Source organism: Amblyomma mixtum, chromosome 4 (assembly GCF_055824585.1).
Source record: "Amblyomma mixtum isolate Tamu chromosome 4, ASM5582458v1, whole genome shotgun sequence".
Lineage (NCBI taxonomy): Eukaryota > Metazoa > Arthropoda > Arachnida > Ixodida > Ixodidae > Amblyomma > Amblyomma mixtum.
In genome coordinates this window covers 13,211,955-13,232,305 of record NC_143015.1, presented here as the reverse complement: position 1 = coordinate 13,232,305, position 20,351 = coordinate 13,211,955, and the positions used below count along the sequence as shown (strand labels likewise).

General features: G+C 46.4%; 2 protein-coding genes across 2 annotated transcripts; one reads left to right on the top strand and one right to left on the bottom strand.

Annotated features, from left to right (window-relative positions):
* Positions 1-1,496: 1,496 nt before the first annotated feature.
* On the bottom strand, positions 1,497-6,194 carry LOC149345733 (uncharacterized). Its single transcript, XM_089585281.1, has 5 exons — positions 6,057-6,194; positions 5,837-5,939; positions 4,969-5,045; positions 3,219-3,438; positions 1,497-1,635 (listed from the first exon to the last, which is right to left on the bottom strand). The coding sequence occupies exons 1-5, from the start codon at positions 6,189-6,191 to the stop codon at positions 1,550-1,552; spliced, it is 621 nt and encodes a 206-aa protein (XP_089441407.1). The 5' UTR covers positions 6,192-6,194; the 3' UTR covers positions 1,497-1,549.
* Positions 6,195-11,071: 4,877 nt separating this feature from the next.
* Positions 11,072-12,324, top strand: LOC149345732 (uncharacterized). The gene has a single exon (XM_089585280.1). The coding sequence runs from the start codon at positions 11,101-11,103 to the stop codon at positions 12,190-12,192; it is 1,092 nt and encodes a 363-aa protein (XP_089441406.1). The 5' UTR covers positions 11,072-11,100; the 3' UTR covers positions 12,193-12,324.
* The last annotated feature ends 8,027 nt before the right edge of the window (positions 12,325-20,351 follow it).

Here is a 20,351-nt window from a genome sequence, read left to right as displayed (position 1 = left end):
TGCGTCGGACAGCGGAGCACTGGGCGTGCCATACTGCGTGGCGCATGTGCACGTGCGAATGGTGTGTGCGAGGCGGGCAGGAGGAGCGGAGAGCTAATGTGTCAGGAAATCGAAGTGCGAAGGAAGACACCGCAGCGGAAGTCTGGTCATTCAAGCGTGGAGCTGGAAGCCGTCGGACGTTAGGTCCGTGCTGCCGTGGACTTCTCTTGGATCACCGACGCAAGCCTATTGCGTCCCTTTCAGGTTTGAAGGTGGCAGCCAATGGAGTGAGGGTCGTTGCTGCCGAGGCTTCTTTGGATTGCCTCCATAAGCCTACGGCGTTTCGGTGCGCAAGCTTGGCTGCTGCAGCTGCCAAGTTCTTGGGGCGGCTGACAGGAGTACATCAGCGTCTCCCGTGTTCATTTCCGCTCCTTACCACCTGCGTCTCTACCACCGCTTCGATGCAACGCCAGCGACACGTACACAGTCATCAACCCGCGTCCTTGCTGCCTGCAAGACATGCCCACTTCACCTGGGACACACTTTTTTTGGTGAGCGCTTTCTTTTAATCTGTATTGTTCTAGGCGTGTGCAGTTTGTTTTTCTTCCTGTTTTCGTGTTTTGTTCCCTTACAAAAAAATTTATGGTGCTTCTGCAGAATTTTTGTTGCTCAATCGCATCACACACAACGTACATTCTGTGGTGTTCGTGATGATGTTTGTGTGGAGCCCTTGTCGAGGCCCTCCAGAAAATTCGCCGCCGATTGTCTAATGTGCATGTGTTGAATTAATGTGTGATGAGGATATGATGTATCCTGTGATGGATTTATGGTGAAGACTTGTGATGATGTTTTGTGGAATGTTTCCAGAAAATTTGCCGCCGATTGTCTGATGTGCGCGTGATGACTAATTATCTGATGAGGATATGATGAATCCTTTTAAGGGATTTCTGGTGATGATGTTTTGTGGGAAGTTTCAAGGTAATTTGATGCCAATTTTGTGATGTGGATGTTATGGAGTTTGTGATGTGAATGTGATGTCCGATTTCGTGGTGTGGATGTGATGTCTGACTTTGTGATGTGGATTTGATGCTTGATTTCTTGATGTGGATGTGATTTCCGATTTCCTGAGGTGGATGTGATGTCAGATTTTGTGATGTGGATGTGATATCAGATTTTTGATGTGGTTCGATGCCTGATTTCTTGATGTGGACGTGATGTCCGATTTTGTGATGTGGATGCGATGTCAGATTTTGTGATGTGGTGCGATGCCTGATTTCCTGATGCGGACGTGATGTCTGAGTTTTTGATCTGGATGTGATGTCCGATTTTGTGATGCGGATGTGATGTCAAATGTTGTAATGCGGATGTAATGTCTGACTTTTGATGAGATTAGCGATGACAGAAATAATTTTAGAAACATTGTCACCATATGATTTTATCATGCAAGAAGCGCATAACGGTGGTAAACACCCAAAGAATAGATGAATGCTGCTGGCAACAAGTACACTGATCAGGTATAGCTTTTAAGTATTAATTTATTTCAAAATGGTTACATCAATCAATTGCCTTGTCATTTTATTTCCCTGGACACCATTGATGAAAGGCTTGTCCTTATCTGTTGTACCGCCACCCCAGGAAATTTGGAGCATGTGTAGCCTAAAAAAACAAAAGAAAAACAAAGTGTAGAGCACCTGTAGCATGCGCATGCTCTGAATTCAATTTCAAGGGATCAGGTCCTTGCATCGGACTCTGATTGTGGTTCAAGAACATAAGCAACATTTATGGAACGAGGTAATCGTAAAAAAAGAGTGGAAGCAGCAAAATGCGCATTTTACCCGTCATTACCATTTCATCCATTTTAGAGGAACACAAGGGAAACATAAAAACCTAATTTGATAAAAAAGCGCTTGGAGGAGGACGAGTGCAGAACCGCATAGGATATTAAGTACCTGCATCGACCCATCTTCATAAGAGCTTTAGTGCTAAGATGCTCACTGCTGCTATAGAGGAGGGAATATCTCTGGCACCTGTGCATCCACAGTCTTAGTTCGGCGAGGGTAAGAGAACATGCATTGCTCGAATCGTAGCCGTACGTTCCAAGAAAAAAATTAAAGGTGCAGTGAAGAGGAATCTGAACTCGTCTTTTTGCCGCGGGAACTCAATCTACACGTTCCGAGCATACTTAGAAACTTCGACTTATTGCCCTGTGCGGCCGATTTCCCTAATTAAATCGAATTGACGTCCGACTCCAGCCTTTATTTTTTTAATTCTCCCCGTACGGTGGGCGGAGTCGACCAACGCGTGGAGTGCCTTTCAGCCAGCTCCGTGGAGGCTTTGCTTTCGCTTTATTTTGTTTTTAGGTTTCCGTGAACAAATAGTTTCATTCGCAGATGATATGGCCGCAAAATAAGCCCGCGGAAATAAAAATACGAGTGGGCTGTTTGCTTCTACGGATTACTACGTATTACTCCGCCGATGGCAGAGCGGCAAGCCGCCACGGGACTGGGTGAAAGGCACTCCCCGCGTTGGCCGACTCCGCCCACCGTACCGGAAGAATTAAAAAAAAAGGCGGGAGCCGGACGTTAATTCGATTTAATTAGGAAAATCGGCCACGCAGGGCAATAAACCGAAGTTTCTAAGAATGCTCGGAACGTGTATATCGAGTTCCCGCGGCAAAAAGACGAGTTCAGATTGCTCTTCCCTTGCACCTTTAAGTATTCTGAATTTGGTCACAGTGCATTTCACTGCACGTTATAATCACGGCATCAAAGAGATGACATTTGAATTTATCTCAGAAGGACAAAACGTTGTTTAGTGTCCTGTTTTCTCCTTGAAACCTTTTTTCTCAACGTAATTAAACTTTCTAAAACGAATTGTGCGTACTTTTTGTGGATCGATATGGATCCTTCCCTGAAGACTTTTCCCAGCCTTCCAGAAGGAAAGAATTAATTGTCTTCGTATTGCATGCTCCACAGTAGAGATTTTCTGAAGTTCCGGTTATCACTAAATACAGCACGATATGCTGCAGGTTGTAACATTTCACGTGCTTTGGAGAACCTTCTGTATACAAAGAAATCTTAGAGTATCATTTACTCACAATCTTTAAATTGATTTCTTTAAGAGGTAAGTAAGTAAAATGCCCAAATACATATTTTCGTTATGTAAGAGTAAACTCTGAGACTCCTTTGCAATGCTCCTGCCGCGAGTCGAGGCTGAAATGATGAAATGCACAGACATACCGATAATGGCGCCAACTCGGTCCGAATCAAGAGCTTCTTTTTTTTCTGCGTCTTTGTTGGCATTGCTGCCTTTGCCAGTGAGCGACTTGCCACGGAGTTCATCCACTGTGAATACACTACGCAGGAGGTGGCGGGCGAACTTGCAGGGTTGGCCTCGGCAGTGAGCCAGCAAACGGTCGATGACCGTTTGGTCCACGCAAATCCCGTTGCCGATTTCCACCTGCGAAATGAAGTTTCAAACAATACCTTGATAAGCAAGTTAGCATACTTGCAAAAAGGGACATCAAATGTGAACCTTACTCCTTCAGCTAGGTCGTTATTTAGAGCGACCATTAAATGTTCTTCTTTGCTCAACAAGGTGGAGGTACGAGCAAATGTGTGCTTCCTTCTCATGACAGAAAAACTAAGGAAAGTAACCAAGAACACCAGTGAGACAGAGCAGCCATGTTGTACGCACACGGCAACAACCCAGCGTGGGCAGTATCGGAAGTCACGCTACCTGTAGCTTATTACTTGCAGGTCGCCAGCCGTTGCTGAAATTCTCGACGTTTCACGCTATGAGAGACGTTGTAGAGGAGGTTTCCGAAATTTCACTAACATAGGATTCTTTAACGTGCACGACACCGCACAGAACAGTGGGGCCTTGGGCTTCGCTTTCATCGAAGCGCGGTCGGGATCGAACCCGAGTACTGGTCAGCCCGAGGACTTCGGGTCGGGTTCTGGCCGCGGTGGCCGCGTTTTGATAGAGGATACAACTTAAGTCGCAGTGGAGCTCCGACCAGATTGAGGACCGCCGCACAGAATTTGTCTACGACAAAAAAGAAAGGAATGTAGACACCTGACTTTTGGTGGATGTTTTTTCTTGGTAATGAGGCGTAAAGCATTATTATACATGGATTACCGCGTGGTATCCTAACACAACCGATAAATAATTTGCAATCGAATTTCTTTCTCGTGCTGTTTCGGTATCGGTTTCAACAGCTGAACGATGGCTGTGACCTCAAAGAGAAGTTACAGGTCACGTGAGGCATGAAAAGATAAAATTTAATCGGTGCTTCTCCATACGTTGTCTTCAAGGCTCGAAGAAGGTTATCTTCAGTACTGTAGTAAATTAAAGTGACGAAACAGTGATTATATCGCAGTTTTTCCATGTCTCAGGTGACCTCTAACCACACTTTGACGTCACAGCCATCATTCGGCTGTTGTACGCATCATTACAAAGAAGAAAACATGCCACCAAAATTAGGTGTCTATAGCCCTTTAATGCTCTTTTTTACTTAAGCAAGAAGGTAATTACAATAAACAAATTGCGTGCTCTAAGATTTTGATACCTGGCTTTTTTAATTCACTAAAACATTAAAACATTTATTTATTTTACTGTTGTGATTGGCCAGTTTTGGAATACAAGATGCCCTGCACCGTGGCCGAGTGTTAAGAACTGCTGTTCGTTTTAAGGTCTATCCGACTAGCGGTAGTCGAAATTAATTCCGAGTACTCCACTACGACGTCCCTAATAGGAAACGTCGCTTTGTTAGGTAAACCCCGAGGTATCATATGCCATTAAATTTACTACTCACTAAAACTCCCACTGCTGGTTCGTTCGTCCACAAGGATTGCAGTTTCCCAGTACACAGCATGTAAAGTAGGCCCCTTCTAACTTCAAAGCAGTATGAAATTATCTCAAAAAATGTTGCGATACATATTCCAATAAACTTGAATCCACAATGCGAGAAAAAAATTAACCATTTACCTTTGGGACCGCAACAGTATCTGGCTCACTTCTTTGCGTCAGAATTTTTTCTAGTTTTTTTACCATCTTGTATGATTCTGCAAAAAGAGAAACGATCATAAAACATGTTTTGGGAGGTCTGATAAATCAGCCTATAAAGCCATTCAATACACAGCGCACATTAGATCACGATAAGTTGCAGAGTTCTAAAATGTTTTCTGGTCAATGAATACAAGCAAGAAAAAGTAAATAAATGCAACCAAAATGGTTTAAAAAGCCAACCAGCGATTTTTGACTCATATTTCCTTTATTCTACAAGAAGAGACTGCTTGGTTAAGAAGTTCGATTATTGCATCCTCGCCATATTGTATCCACAGGGGCACGCCCACGGTGTGAAAATTGCCAATACAAAATACTTCATGGTCAAAAGTGTACCCAACATGTACAAAATTGAAATCTTATAAGGAGGGTGACATGAAATGGCTATTGCGCCTTAAACACACGAGATTTATTACAGCCCAATGAAGACGATTTCGATAAAGTATTCAACAGTAGACGTTTATGCCACTTGATCAGTGCTACTGCAAATCACGGCAGCAATCATGTTGGAAAGGAATGCGCGGAATGTACGAGATCCCTACAGTGTTTCCTAGGCTGCTAAAAAAATTGTTCATTCGGTGATGTTGCCGGCAGTGATGTAGGCACTGCATCCTCTAGGGTGGGAAGAGAGTAAGCTTAAATATGCTAGCCGTCTAAAATAAATCTCTAAAATGTCATTGTGCTCTAAATTTATTTTGAACTCTGGTTAGCTACACACAAAACCGCAAGCCACAAAATTTCAAGGCACAGCAGAAAAGCTTACAAAGAAAAGCCATGTGAAGTGACTTACTGTAGTTATTCTCAGCGGAGGCAAGCCTTTCTTCCAACAATTCAATCTGCTGCTCCAGGTTTGGTATGCGCTCTGCCGCGCCACAACTGCAGTCAGCTGATGCCTGCATCGATACGATGTAGTACGATTAGAAGATCAATGAATTAAGAAATTCAAAAGCAATGCCAGCAATTCTTTTTACTCAGCAGCCGGAGATGGGAGAACGGGGAACCACACATACTTTTTGCCTCTTCGGTGGCGGCTCTGTTGTTGGCGGCGGCTCTCTTGTTGTTGGTGGCGTCTCTGTGTTGTCCGGGACGGCACCTACTTCAGACTCCCGGACGAGTCTCGTACGTTGGCGCTCCATTGCGCGCATCGTGCCTGCATTTCATGCGATGCACCAAATCATGACAGAGTACTGGCGTTCATAAATGTGGCCGAAAAGTAAATGATGACATTTACCGAAATCCAGAAGGGTTGCGGCGCTGGTGGCTGGCCGGCTTCCCATTCCACCATCACTGTTGTTCCTCGTAGCTCATCTATGGCGCTTTCCTTTGTTAAAAGCGCCATACCCGCCTCAGCGTCTATGGCACGTACCGCATAAACGTCCCATTTTTTCTCTTCGTTCCATTTTACTAGAACATGTGTCATTTTGGGGACAACGAGGGTAGCTGGATTGCAACCAAACCGTTCTCACTCTACCTTCCGAAGAGTGGCTCGTGAAAATGCGGCGGACTTTTAGAATGTTAGACAAAATCACGTGACGATGATGACGTACCGTGTCTGCGTGCGTAAGTGGGGAGGGGGTGATGCGCAGTCACATGTCAAGAACTATGCAGGGAACTTTACTAGTTTTGTATTTTGTAAATAGTGTGCAAAGCTCTCCCCTGTCCTTTCTTGCTGTCGCTCCCCTCTATACTTCTCCTCACTATCCTCTCCCTTTCTCTTGCCCTTAGATAGCAATTGCCGTGGCCGGAAACACTCTTTTGCTTCAGCTTTTTTTCTATTTTCTTTTAAAAATAAACCACTACCACCACCACTGCAGTACCGGTTCTGGGAGCGCAGAGTGAGCTTTTTTTATTTTTTTCATTTCAAAAGAGGTGGTTGGAAGGCGAGTGAGCTTCTCAAGCTGTCCGCTGTAAGAGCAGTGCTATCATCTGTTCGGTCCCGCCGAGGAGGAGTGTGATTTTTCCTGTTTCTTGGAAGAGACATTGGGGGGGGGGGGGGGGGGGGGGCTTATCGATTGTTATAGTATTGTAAAGGGGCGAGCATGGAAGCGAATGCCGAAACGGGTCACCGACGTGCCCTGAGGAGGGCGCGGGAAGGGGCGCCCGTAAACCGACAGTACACGTTGCTGACGGGAGTCAAACTGGCTCCTCTCCTTGGAAAGCGAGGGAGCGTTTATTTCCCTTTCCCTTCTTCCCCGAGCGGCTGGGCGCCGCTGAGACGGCGCCTGCGGTGCAGTTCGCGTCCGCTGACTTGGAGAATCGTCACACTCCTCCCTTTGTTATGAAGCCTGCTGCACGGCACTGGTGTCGAGCTGCGCTTGTTTACGCCTCTATAGGCCATAGTAGATAACAGGCTTCCGGACCCGGGAAGACCGACGAAGCTGGGGGTGCAAAGGGGCCGCACTTGACTGCTGTTGCCGCGCCGAGGCTGTTGTAGACGGCTCGGTGCTTAATGAGCAGCGAGGTGGGCACAGCTGTTCCGTGTCCGTTGTCGCTGCCAGTGCAGGAAGAGGCTCCTCGTCGTCGGAGAGAACGCCGGGGGTCCTTCGCGGTCGCACATGGTCCGCGTGTCTGTTTCACAGCGTTCCGTCTTCGAGCTGTATTTGAAGCGACGAAGAACTTGTGGGATGGCGAACCGTTCCGGCAATCCAAGCTGGGCCTGGTCGGAAGTTTCGAACAAAGACCGGCTCGCCGGACGAAGGCAAAGAGCTTTTGCGTGCGTTGTTGTCGCAGCGCATCTTTTGCTTCAATTGCTTGAAGTCCACATGCGCCCTTAGGCCGGGGTGCACTCGTTGAATGGGCGTTTGCAGTTGCCTGCCCATAAGGAGCTCAGCGGGAGGGGACCCAGTAAACGCGTGCGGCGTTGTTCTGTAGGAAAGCAGGATCCTGTCGATGTTTGTTTGGAAATCTCCAGGCGCTGCCTTCTTGAGCTTCCCCTTAATTGTCTGCACGACGCGTTCCGCTGCTCCGTTCGATGCCGAAACGGGTCACCGACGTGCCCTGAGGAGGGCGCGGGAAGGGGCGCCCGTAAACCGACAGTACACGTTGCTGGCGGGAGTCAAACTGACTCCTCTCCTAGGGAGCGTTTATTTCCCTTTCCCTTCTTCCCCGTGCAGCTGGGTGCCGCGGAGACGGCGCCTGCGGCGTACTTCGCGTCCGCTGACTTGGGGAATCGTCACATCGATCCTCCCGCGCAGGGGTTGGCGCAGGGGGGTTGGGGCTCTAGGAGCGGTAGTAGACTTGAGCTTCGAAAACGTACCGTCTCCGAACGGAAGCTTCTCGCATGGATTTCGGCGGCGTCGATGGGACGCGCCCGGTTCTTCAGCGGGTCCGCGTTCGCAGCCAGTCCAGTACAAACTATATGCGCACCGCCTGTATGCATACCAGGAAGAAACTGAACGCCGAAAGCTGGCAGCGATAGCAAGAAAAGCAACAGAGCTGAAGAAGCGCAGAATGATGCGCTTCAAGGGGGAAAGGGGGAAGGAAAAGGAAGGAAGAGGTAGGATGGTCGCGGTAACCACGCAGGAGGAGAGGACTGGGTCGGTCTGGCAGGGATGGAGCGAAAGCATCGAAAAAAAAAACCAGAGATAAGGAAAAAGATGGAGGATATGTTGCTAGGTTTTATGGCACATAATTAAAGATGAAAAAAAAATAAAAGACGGAATAAACGCTCCTTGTAAGAGGTGCACGGCGTGGGGCAACGAGATACAAGAAGAGACATGCGATGAAAATTGAGCGACAACTTCAGTATTTCCAGCTCAGGCGATCCGTAGCAGACGCCTAATCCAGCACAAATCCGTCTCGGCCAATTAGAGCTCAGAATTTGAGTCAAAATCGCTCGCTGAAGTACGCCTTTCGGCTCGTGTAGCAGGAAAACGTGCTTCTGATCGCCGATTGAAAAACGCCTCAGATCCCAAATTCGGTGATTACAACATGGCTTGACACCCTGAAAGCATTTAGGATGTCAGCGGGGTGCTACCTCGCCATGTGGCTCGTGGGGTGGATCGCCGTGAAAAATAATTAAAGCTACTAGCCACGACCTTATTATGCGCATTTAAAACAGAAGTAGGGCTCTACGAGCAAATTTTAGCTAGGAATAGTAATTCGAAGCCACTTGAAGGGACGGCCATTTTGAACCAGGCTGTGCCGTCATAGACTCGCAGTGTCGTCTGCTACAAAACTGAGTGCGCGCTAACGGCTTTAGATTTCTCGTTGCGGTGACTCCCCAGAAGCGAGAACCACATGGGGAAAATTCCATGTACCGAGAGGCCGAGACTTGCTGCGGTAGGCACTACCTCCTCGCCTTTGTCACGTGACATACTCAATATATTTCAGCTGGTGGCGAGTGTGCGTTCAGTCTGCACGAGTCGTGAACTTGACAGCACTGAACAGCTGCTGCCAGGTGGAGAAATGTTAAGGCCGAAAAAATATCAACAATATCTCTATGACAGCGCCTGCAAGGTTCCCGCTCGTACAAAGCGGTCACTACGAAAGAATGCTGGGCGAAAACTGAGTAATTTTGATTCGGCGCCAGAGCAGAACGACTTTGACAGCAATAGCGAAGGGGAGAATGCTGCGGACACGCCGTCATTGCACCACAGGAAAGAAACCCAGCAGAGAGAGGAAGAAGGAGCAACCAATTCACAGGACAGTGGCATCGATGTTTTGCCACCTCACAGCGAGACCGTGGAAATCTTCTCGTCCGAAGAAAGCTTAGACTCATCCTCTGATGACGACGACAGAGACGCAGAGGTCGATAGCTCAGAGCCTGGCGATATGGTGAGTACCCCACTTGTACCTTTAAAGTGCTCGTGCTAGCCTGAGCGATATGAAAATATCAATCCTCTATTTTTCGTAACACAACTATAATGTAGTATTTTAGCGCGCAGTTTCCGCTGGCGCTTCAATTTAAATATTTTGTGCAGATTTTCTTCGTCAGGCAGTGCTCCGGCTGTCTATTAGCAGCGCTAGCCGCCTTTTTACTTATTAAGTCTCCTTCAATATCGTTCTATATAGGGGCAGCTGCTGTATCCTGAGGCCAAACGTTCTAAAGCCCAGAGCCTCGTCATGGTCATGGCCCACAGCTTGAGACATCATTCTTCGAAGGAAGCCACTGAAAGCCTCCTTAATGTGATTGATGCCCACATGCCACGAAATACAAGTATTCCGAAGACGAAGTACTTGTTTTTCAAGAAGTTTTCATCGTTGTATGAGTGCAAACGCACTACACACGTGTATTGTCCTGAGTGTTTCGAGTACCTTCTCACACTCCCGTGTGAAGATACTGATGCTCTATGTCAGCAGTGTGCTCTTACTCATAGTGTCCCACTTCTTTTGCGAACTGGATTTTTTTTTTACACTCTCGATATTGCATCACAAATCAAGGAGTTGCTTTTAAGTAAAAAATTGCTCAAGCGCCGTCCACCGGCTTCCTACGATGTAGACGACATTACAAAGAGTCTATTTTACAGAAGCTTGCCTCTAACTGAGAACGATGTATCTGTGACTTGGAACACAGATGGCGTTCCTTTGTTTGAATCCTCAGGGGAGTGTATGTGGCCTTTGTTGCTGCAAGTTAATGAGTTACCATATAAAGATAGGCTTCAAAATCTAATTCTTTCTGGTTTGTGGTTCGGAACACGAAAACCGAACATGAATACGTTTTTGAAGCCGTTCACGAAAACTATGAACACCCTTTCTTCAGAAGGCATTACCTGGACAAATGAGAATGGGGTTGCTAACACGTGTCGCATCTTTCCAGGCCCGTGCTCTGTTGACAGCGTTGCACGATGCATGTTAATGAACATGCGGCAGTTTAATGGAGCGTATGGATGTGCATGGTGTGAGCACAGTGGTGAAGTGGTGCAAAAAGGAAAAGGGCACACTAGGGTGTACCCGTATCAAGAGCCTGCGGCAAAGCTGAGGACGCAGGATAGCTTTGTTAAGCATGCTGCAGATGCCGAGAGGACGGGGCACCCTCGTCGAGGCATAAAAGGGGCTAGTATCCTTTTTTTTCTAGCATACTTCAGCTTCCCCAGTTTTTTTGTCGTGGATTACATGCATGCTGTGTGCAACGGCTTCGTTAGAACCACGACATCTATGTGGATAACTCACAAAACACGTTCCGAGTACTCTCTTCGTCGTCATCTACCTCAGATAAACGACAGGCTAAGGCAGATCACTCCAATTTGGGAAATGAGTAGACTTCCGCGACCATTGTCAGAATTCAAATTTTGGAAAGCATCGGAATGGAGAGATTGGCTCTTGTTCTATTCTCCCGTTGTTTTAAGAGAGTTCCTTCCGCGAAAATATTATAAGAATTGGATAAAGTTTGTTAAAATAATTCATTTTTGCTTGCAGTCTTCGATTCCAATGGACAAAATGGAACATGTGAAAAAACAAATGGTGGCATTCTTGTCTGAGTACCAAGATTTGTATGGAAAGCAATACATGTCGTACAATGCCCACATTCTTTTACACATGGTGGATCATGTAAAGCAGTGGGGACCGCTGTGGGGCTTCTCGGCTTTCCCTTTCGAATCAATGAATGGTAGACTGGTGCGCTTTGTGAATGGAACGCGGTATGCGCACTCCCAAATTGTTGAGAAATTCTGCATCCTTCAAAGCCTTCCACAAGTTTTGCCTGCGATACAATCAAAACATGACGATGTCAGTGTTTTTGTTCGTTCTTTGATTAAAGGCTATAATTTAAGGAAGAACTGCTGCCATAATGGCAAGGTGGTGCTCTATGGAAAAGGGAATGTCGATGCAGGTGGAACAAAGTTCAAGAAAGCCTCTGTTGGCGCTTTCACGTACTGCGTAAGTTCCGCAGACAAATCTCGAAGGAAGAACTCTTATGTTCTGGCTAATGGAAGTACATACGGGCGGGTAATAGAGATTGTTGCACTCATTGATGAGCCTTTGACTACCAACAATCACGTACTGTTCAAAATAAAAAAAATTCGTGTACTAAGCCTCTTTTTAGAGTGTGTACTTGGGTGCAATTCAATTCAGTGTGTGAGTGTTGAAGAAACAAATGAACATTGTCTTGTCCGTGCATTAGATGTAAAGAAGTGCATGGTGCAGTGCGTTCCTCAGAAGACCATTTTGTCAGCAGTTCATGAGGCTTATGTTTTAGAATCCAATTAATAACACTTGAATGAGCGTCATTTGGTGGAACTTCCCAGATAATCGCACTTTTGAGGGCCGATGGTGCTCCCCTGCTGACCCGATATACGCGGGTAATTTATCGGTAATATACACATTGGTTTCATGTTAAGAGCAGGCATACCTCCAAATGCCTGTTTGATGGCAAACATCATTACTGTTCACAATAATAATGAGCACTGATGTTTTTGCTGATATACAGCCCTTGATTTATGTTGCCCTCGACGTATTGTGAAAATACATGCATGCGACTATGCTATTTTTAATTTCATTACATTTTTTCCTCCAAAAACCTAGAGGTTAACTTTCTTCTGAATACAGCTTGGATGGTTCAAAGTGCGAAAGTAGATGTATATTTTTCAGTTCCCTCATAAGGACTCCTTGCAGAGAAAAAATTATTCATATAGCATATGTGCGTAGTGCTCTTTGTTGTATGTTTTACTTAAATATGTCTGAGTTGCAACTGCTGATATCTTGTGAGTGCAAGGTGTAAAACGCCTTAAACTGTGTATCTGACGGAGACCATCTGGAGTGTAATAATGCTATCTTCTTGATTTGCGAAGGATATATGACAATTTTCTTTTTTTCGTTTCTTCTTCTGTATCGTTTTGAAAATGTCTAATGTGCTGTAACATCTGTACATACCAGCCTCCACATGCAGTGTGAACATTGAAGTAATCAGGGTATTAGTGTATTTTAATGTGTGCATTGATGCAATTTTCAATTTCTGTATTTTTTTCAGTTGTATAAATGTTCGATTGCTTTTTTTCTTTCCGCGCTTTTTAAGTTTGGGAAGAGCGATTTGCATTCAAATAAATAAATTTTGGTTTTCGAAAGTTTGTTTATGTAACTTAACGCTTTATACACACACACACACATGTATATATATATATATATATATATATATATATATATATATATATATATTGTCACGTGCTTCGACAGAACCTCGACGGAAGAAGCAGAAGATGGACTGACCAGCAGGGAGAAAGGAAGAGAAAGAGCTGAAGGACGCTGGTAGGCTTCCTGCTTCCATCCTGCTCCGACCGATCCCCTCTGTGAATAAGCCCCCGTGCGTGCTAAGCACGTAACAGTTTGGTGAGAGGTGCCGGGTATCGACCACGGAGCATTCCATCTACCGAAGGAGCCGTAGACTCGCAGGCTTCCCACCACTGCCATCGGACATGCCTGGAGACGACAATGCCGAGCAACCCGGGATATCCACAGCGAACAACTGGCCACATTATCGAGAGCCCCGCACATTTTTTGGAAAACCTGAAGAGGATGTTGACGAGTGGTTGAAACACTACGAGCGGGTGAGCAAATACAATCGCTGGAACGCTGCTACTAAACTGGCTAACGTGGTGTTTCTCCTTGCCGCCACTGCCCTTGACTGATTCGACAATCATGAGGATACACTGAGTTCATGGGCTACCTTACGACCGAGATCAAGAAAAATTTTGGGGATGAATCGGCAAAGAAGAAGCGGGCGGAACAGATATTGCTTCACCGCGCGCAAGTACGCGCAAGTAACAATATATATATATATATATATATATATATATATATATAGAGAGAGAGAGAGAGAGATAGATATATATAGCCTGAAGAAGATCGGTCTTCCGATCGAAATGTCGAGTCGAATAAATATGTTTCCTTTAACGAAGCTATATATTCTTGTAAGCAGACAAGTACTTCATGCTCTCGCAATCTATGTGTGTGCGTGTGCGTGTGTGTGTGTGTGTGTGCGTGTGCGTGTGCGTGTGTGTGTGTGTGCGTGCGTGCGTGCGTGCGTGTGTGTGTGTGTGTGTGTGTGTGTGTGTGTGTGTGTGTGTGTGTGTGTGTGTGTGTGTGTGTGTGTGTGTGTGTGTGTGTGTGTGTGTGTGTGTGTGTGTGTGTGGAGCGAGGGCGAAGTTTGTCGTCACATATGGGGCGCTCTTGCAGCGCGGGTCTCAGCGAGCACGCGGTGTCGCGGTGCTAGATAGTAGCGCAGCGGTGCGACTCCACAGCCGTTTCTTCTGCCGGAGCAGTGGTCTCCGCTTTTGCGCACTCTTGCGACACCGAGCTGCCGTATGACGCACACGTACAGCAAGCCGAGTACCACCATTTCAAGAAATCATATACATGTCGGTTGTCTATACACTCCCTGGCCGTTCACAATGCGGCACCAGTTTTCTCGGTTACATTCCTACCAAAATTGTGACGCACAATCGTACGATGACCGTGCAGCGTTCCGGGGGGTGCCATATGATTTCTTATTGCATACATACCTTACATGTTCTAGTCAAGTTGGAGATATATAAATGCTGTAACTCTAAGGCGCGGTTATTTTGAGGTGTCCACTTGAGGTGTCCACAATTTACGTTTAAAATTATGTTTTACCGTTCGCCGTACAGCGTTACGGCGTCATGCGCGCGCGTACGGTCATGTGCACATGTGGGACAGTAGAGTTTTCTCATTACCACATGTAGGCAGTCTTAACTGAATGAAGCAACACAACGCTATAATGTTTCCTCATGTTCATTTAGAATAGAAAAAAACTCGCCGAGCAAAAAAAAAATGTCATCATTCGCTTTCTTGCTCTTAATGCTACTTGCTCCATGCACTGGCGACTACATCAATGATCGGCTCACACGCGTTATTTAAAATGATCACGCATTCACAGAAATTTCAACTGAATGGCTGGCGTCACCATGAGTTTGATTCGATGAAAGAGATGGACGTCTTTTGACTTGTGAATTTATTAATAAACTAATGTTGCTCATTCTTCAGTAAAGTTCATGGCGTGTCCTGTTTTGGTTTTTTTTTTTCATTTCGATGTGCTCTGTATATACCAGACTTAATGATTTGCATTTGACTAAAGAGCTTGCCACTAAATCTCACGGTTTGAAATTTAAAAGTCGTAGTTGCTAACGATCATGCATGCGTGTTGAGTGTACACTCTTTGTCCCTGAAGATCCTTGATTTTGCACTTTAAGGTGCATAATCGAAGAATTGTCAAGAGCGGGATCGTAAAAGCACGCGTAATTAAAAGCCGTTTTGCAGAGGTTATGTGTGCTAACCAAAACCCGCCTCCACGAACAGGTGAAGAGCATACGCGTGGCAGGATACCGATTTTGTTAAACGTAGCGTAGTCCACAAGCTTGCATGCCAAATCCAAAAGAACAAGCGCACCAATGTTGACCAAACAGTCAGAAAGAAAACACCTAGCGTTCATCCAGTACGTGCACTAAGTCCCACAAAGCTTGGTAAAGGCTACGAGCGAAGCTGGCGTGAGGTTTCGCTTTGGTCCGGTTTAAATAGGTGGAGGTGAGCAAACGAGTGAATGAGGAAGAAAATAAAGTAGTAAGGTTTTTAGCGTACAGTTATAAACCGAGTATACATGCCAAAGCATGTCTTTAGGGCGCTCGTGCAATGGCCAGCAATGCTCATGAATCTATCCGCGCGCCACCGCTGGTTCAACACCAACTGTCGGCAATATTTATTTATATTCATTTCATTTCTGCATGGGCCAGGTCAATCGCCGTCAAGGTCAAGCTTCACGCAAACTCGCTGGGCGGTTACAGAGCTCGTGAAGTAGTGCACTAAAATATTGTCGTAGAAAGCATCAGAAGAAGTTTGGTGTAGCGTTGGTGTACTAAATAGCATTTCGACGTCACGCGGCTACTTCTGTATCGGTGAGACGGAATGCTGCATAGCGATCCAATAAGTTAGCTCGAAAAAGGTATAGAGAATAAGTGACGCGGAAGCCATCTAGCAGCCGTACACTGTGTTGAGTGTGAAAACTGTGGAGTCGTTTTGAATCGGATCGCAATCATGCCAGGCATCAAAAAGCGATATAAAGGCTAATTTCTGAATCCAGTACCAACTAAAGAAATGACATGTACATCAGCAGCCTGTCGATAGCTCTCTTCCGAAAAGGATACGCATGTCTTATTCAATTATGCTGAAAAATTCCTCCAAGGCGTGCGGCTGTGCGGCTTTCTCTTATGTTATTTGAGGAATTTGTATTGAATGAACTTCTGTTGGGGAACTGCATCAACACATTTGAGTAGCTTGCGCCGATTGAATTTCTGCAGTGAAGATGATCACAAATGTTTGAGGAATTCGCATGGAATGAACTTCACTAGCGGAGCTACATCAGGAACTTTGATGACTTATTGCGTACTAGATTTCTGCAGTGAAGCCACATCAAGAACATTTGAGGAATTTGTATTGAATTTATTTGTGGAGTGAAACAACATCAATAATTTCGATGATATTATGCGGACTGAATATCTGTAGTGAAGTCACATGAAGAATATTTTAGTAATTTGTATTGAACGAATTTCTGGAATGAAATGACATCAATAATTTCAATGAGTTTATGCGGACTGAATGTCTGTATTGAAGCCACATCAAGAGTATTTGGGCAGTTCGTATTGAATGAATTTCTGTAATGAAAGTACATCAAGAACTTTGATGTGTTCGTGTAGACTGAATTTCTACAGTGAAATCACATCAAAAGTATCTGAGGAATATATATTGAATGAGTTTCTGTGGTGAAAATCCATCAATATCTTTGACGGGTTTGTATGGACTAAATTTTTGATGTAAAACCGCATCAAACGTTTCGTGTGGTGTAAATAGAGGCCTCTCTACAAAATCGGAGTTTCTGTTGACATCCTGGTGAGTCCATAAGAGCCCCATGAGAACTCAACAGAGATTCCATGTCCATTTTTGTAAGGGTTGGCTTCTTCCCAATAAACTGTAAATACCCTTTCGTTTTTTTATGTGTTTCTTTTCTGCACGCAATAGCGTTCACCTTCAGCAGTCGCGGACGCGTCACCAATTCCTGACACCCGGCCAGCGTCCACAGCCGAAATCGAGGAGTTTCTGTCCCGAGAAGAATGGTCATCGCCGAAGTGCCTATCAGGTTCCCGGCCACCATCGTCATAGAGCTTTGCATTCCGAGCAGAGGCTACGCCATACTTGGGTGGACGCTCCCCCAGCGCCCGAAGGGCAAACTGAGCTAATCAGCCTCTGGAGGTTAGGTAGCTTCTAAGCGCAAAAAAAGATCCTCCACCAACGAAAACGCAAGTCCATGCCTCAACTACGACAACACCGACGGCGACGCGGCCAGACATGAATCTTTTACCACTGCCCAGAGGAGTAACGTCGAAGTACGCCCACCGCAGCCTCACTACTCGGCAAAGCCGAGATCGGACATCTAAAACAACGTGCAAAACGAGAACGCGAACAAGTGCCCTTGAGGTTACGGTTGACGGTCACGCTGTTAGTCCTTGGTCGACACGAGAGGGGACTACTCTGTCATGAGCGGGCCAGTCGCTGTCCGGCTCAGGAAAGTAACAACTTGGCATGGCCAGCTAATCCGCACTGTAGGTGGTAACCTATTACGCCGTCAGGACGCTGCGCCGAGAGAGTTGCAGTAAATAGGAGAACCTATGCTTCAACCTTCCTGGTCCTACAGCAATGCTCGCGAGACCTGATTTTGGGAATGGGCTTCCTGAATGAACATCGGTCGATCAACGACCTTTGATCTAAGTCGATCAAGGTTTCCACGGACAAAGCCATACCTTCTGCGACGAGTGCGACTCATCACGTTGCCTTAAACGTCCTCGATGAAGGATTGAGAATGCCCGCCGATCAAGTGTCGTTCTCTGCATAGGTACTGGAGACATCGAATCTGCCGAAAGCTTCGTCGAGGGGCACAAACAATTATTCCTGGATCGAGGACTGGGCGTCGTAAGGGGAGTCGCCCAAATCGGAAATGGCGAAGCCCAGGTGCTGCCAACTTCACTGCAGAATACCGGCGCCTAAACAAAAGTACGACGGTTGCTGTCTCGATGAGCTGGCAGACATCACAAAGATATTTGCCCTCCCCGACCAACCCGTAGAACCATCTGACCAAGGCCATTAACCCACGTTTGATATCAACGCAGCATTTTCCCGGTGCAGACAAGACCAAATATGCAGCTCTCTTCAAAAGTAGAGCAATTGCTTCCCATCAGCATTGGAGGGAAGAGGAAGACGAAGACGTTGTTCGACCTACTGTCGCGTCAGTTCTGGTTATTTACCTGATTTTGCCTATATTATCTAGATTTATTTGAATCTTCGAGGACGGCTGCATCTGCAAAGCGGTACTGTCCCCACGGGAAGGATACGGTTGCTCTGGCGCCGGCACTAAAGGGACCACGCCAATCTAAGGAGGGTGGCTCGGAAGAGGCGGCCATGGCTTCCCAGGGCGTGGAGCGACCAGAACATGGAGACGATCACCCATCCAGCGAGACCTCTTCGCTCAGTGGGGATGAGTCAACGATCGTGGATGGTGACGAGTGCGTGAACGATTTGGATGACGTGGACAATGACGGCTTCAAGTAGGTGAGTCACCGCAAGCACCGAATGGTCGGGATCCCTGTAAAGGTTGAGCGCACAGAGAAAGGGATTCATTTAAGAGAGAGGAAACCCATCTTGCTTTTCGCGGCCATTCTATCACTGCTGGGTTCAGCTCCGATCCGTAGTCGGTTCGCCATGCAAGGGGCTCTTCAGCTGGATGTTTCAACAGAACAGCCGGTTGACAAGCTGCTGCAATGCTCTCAGATTGATGACATGAAGGTTAAAGTGTGGTTGCCCCACTTCTACATGCAGAACACCTGTGTTATTAAGGTTGTACCAAAGTGGTATTCAGAAAGTGACCTACTTGATTACTTGAAACCACAAGGTGGTCTCCACGCGAATCGACTCGTGCGTCATGTGGAGTCTGAAGAAAAGGAATGGGCTGTGAAAGCTACCAACTCTATCGTGCTGAAATTCGCTCCTAACTCATAGCGCCCCAAACATTTTGATCTGGGATTCACAAAACTCGCAGTTGCCGATTTCACTGCAGCTCCTCCACGGTGCTTTAGATGCTACCAGTTTGGGCATGCGGCCAAACTTTGCGCAAAGGATTAACGCTGTAAGCGATGCGTTGGCGACCACAACTTTTAAGCCTGCAAGGCCGATTTTGCTTGTGCGAATGGCGGTGGTGATCATCCAGCGAGTTTTGGAGGCTGCCTCTTCCGTGTGAGCGCTCTGCACCGTCGAAAACACTTTTATTGCTGGTCCTAAACCCAACCAACTGAGAAGCCTGTGCCAGGACTTGTCGAGTTCCCCGTGTTAGAGCCGGAGGTGGTTGCGTCACTCAGCAATGTCCCTGAGAGAGCTGAGTCCAGCAAGACGCCAACGTCCATTGTGTGCGAGTCGGCTGTTCGTCCTGCAGCAAAAAGTGTCCATATTCCAAGAACGACCAGATCACAGCTAGACTCAACGGCAAGGGGGACTGTCATATGCACAAGTGACAAGAAAACCAGCTACAGCGGCCAAGAGTGTGTCCCCGTCGGCATCTTTGGTCAAAGTTGTGAGTGCGTTGCGCAAAATAAGGAGTTCGAAAATCAAGGTGTGTCTGACCTTTCTCATGTTTTGTTTGGGGCCCTGCGTTCACATGTTCCAGCGATGCCGCCTGGTAACCCGAAGAGCTTCCTACAGCTGGTGCTTTCTTTTCAGTCCATGATTACCACCTTCGTAGCGAACTTCCTTTCGATCTAATATGGATGATGTTCAACCTCACGGATGCAATATCCACCGAAAATGGCCGTTTATACTGGAATGGAACTGCGCTGGGATTTAAGTCGGTTAGTTGAACTGAAAGTATCTTGAAAGAGACTTGTGTTCCGGTACTGGCCCTGTCGGAAGCTGGCCTGCCATGCGGGAGACGTTTGAAAAAATCTGCAGCACAATGTCATTCCCTCTAGGAAATGTCGCGCTTTACATTACAAGGGAAATTCCTAATTTTTCTTTAAGCGTTGCCGATTTTGCACGGATGACATCGAGGTTGCGGCTGTGAGAATACAGCTCGGCTTTCGAACCCTGTCTATTGCATCCGTGTACGTGTCGCCGCGGAAGAAGGTTGCATTGGATTTGTTTGTACAGCAGCTATGCGACCGCTGTCCAGCTCCTCTGACCTAGCTCTGCGGTGATTTCAAATTCAAATTTATTTAGCATCAACAATGATGTTACAAAACTCGTGATGCTACGGGGTGCTAGCAAAAAGCCTGTAACGGCTTGACAAAGGCCAGCACCACGTTCACAGAGCAATACAACAG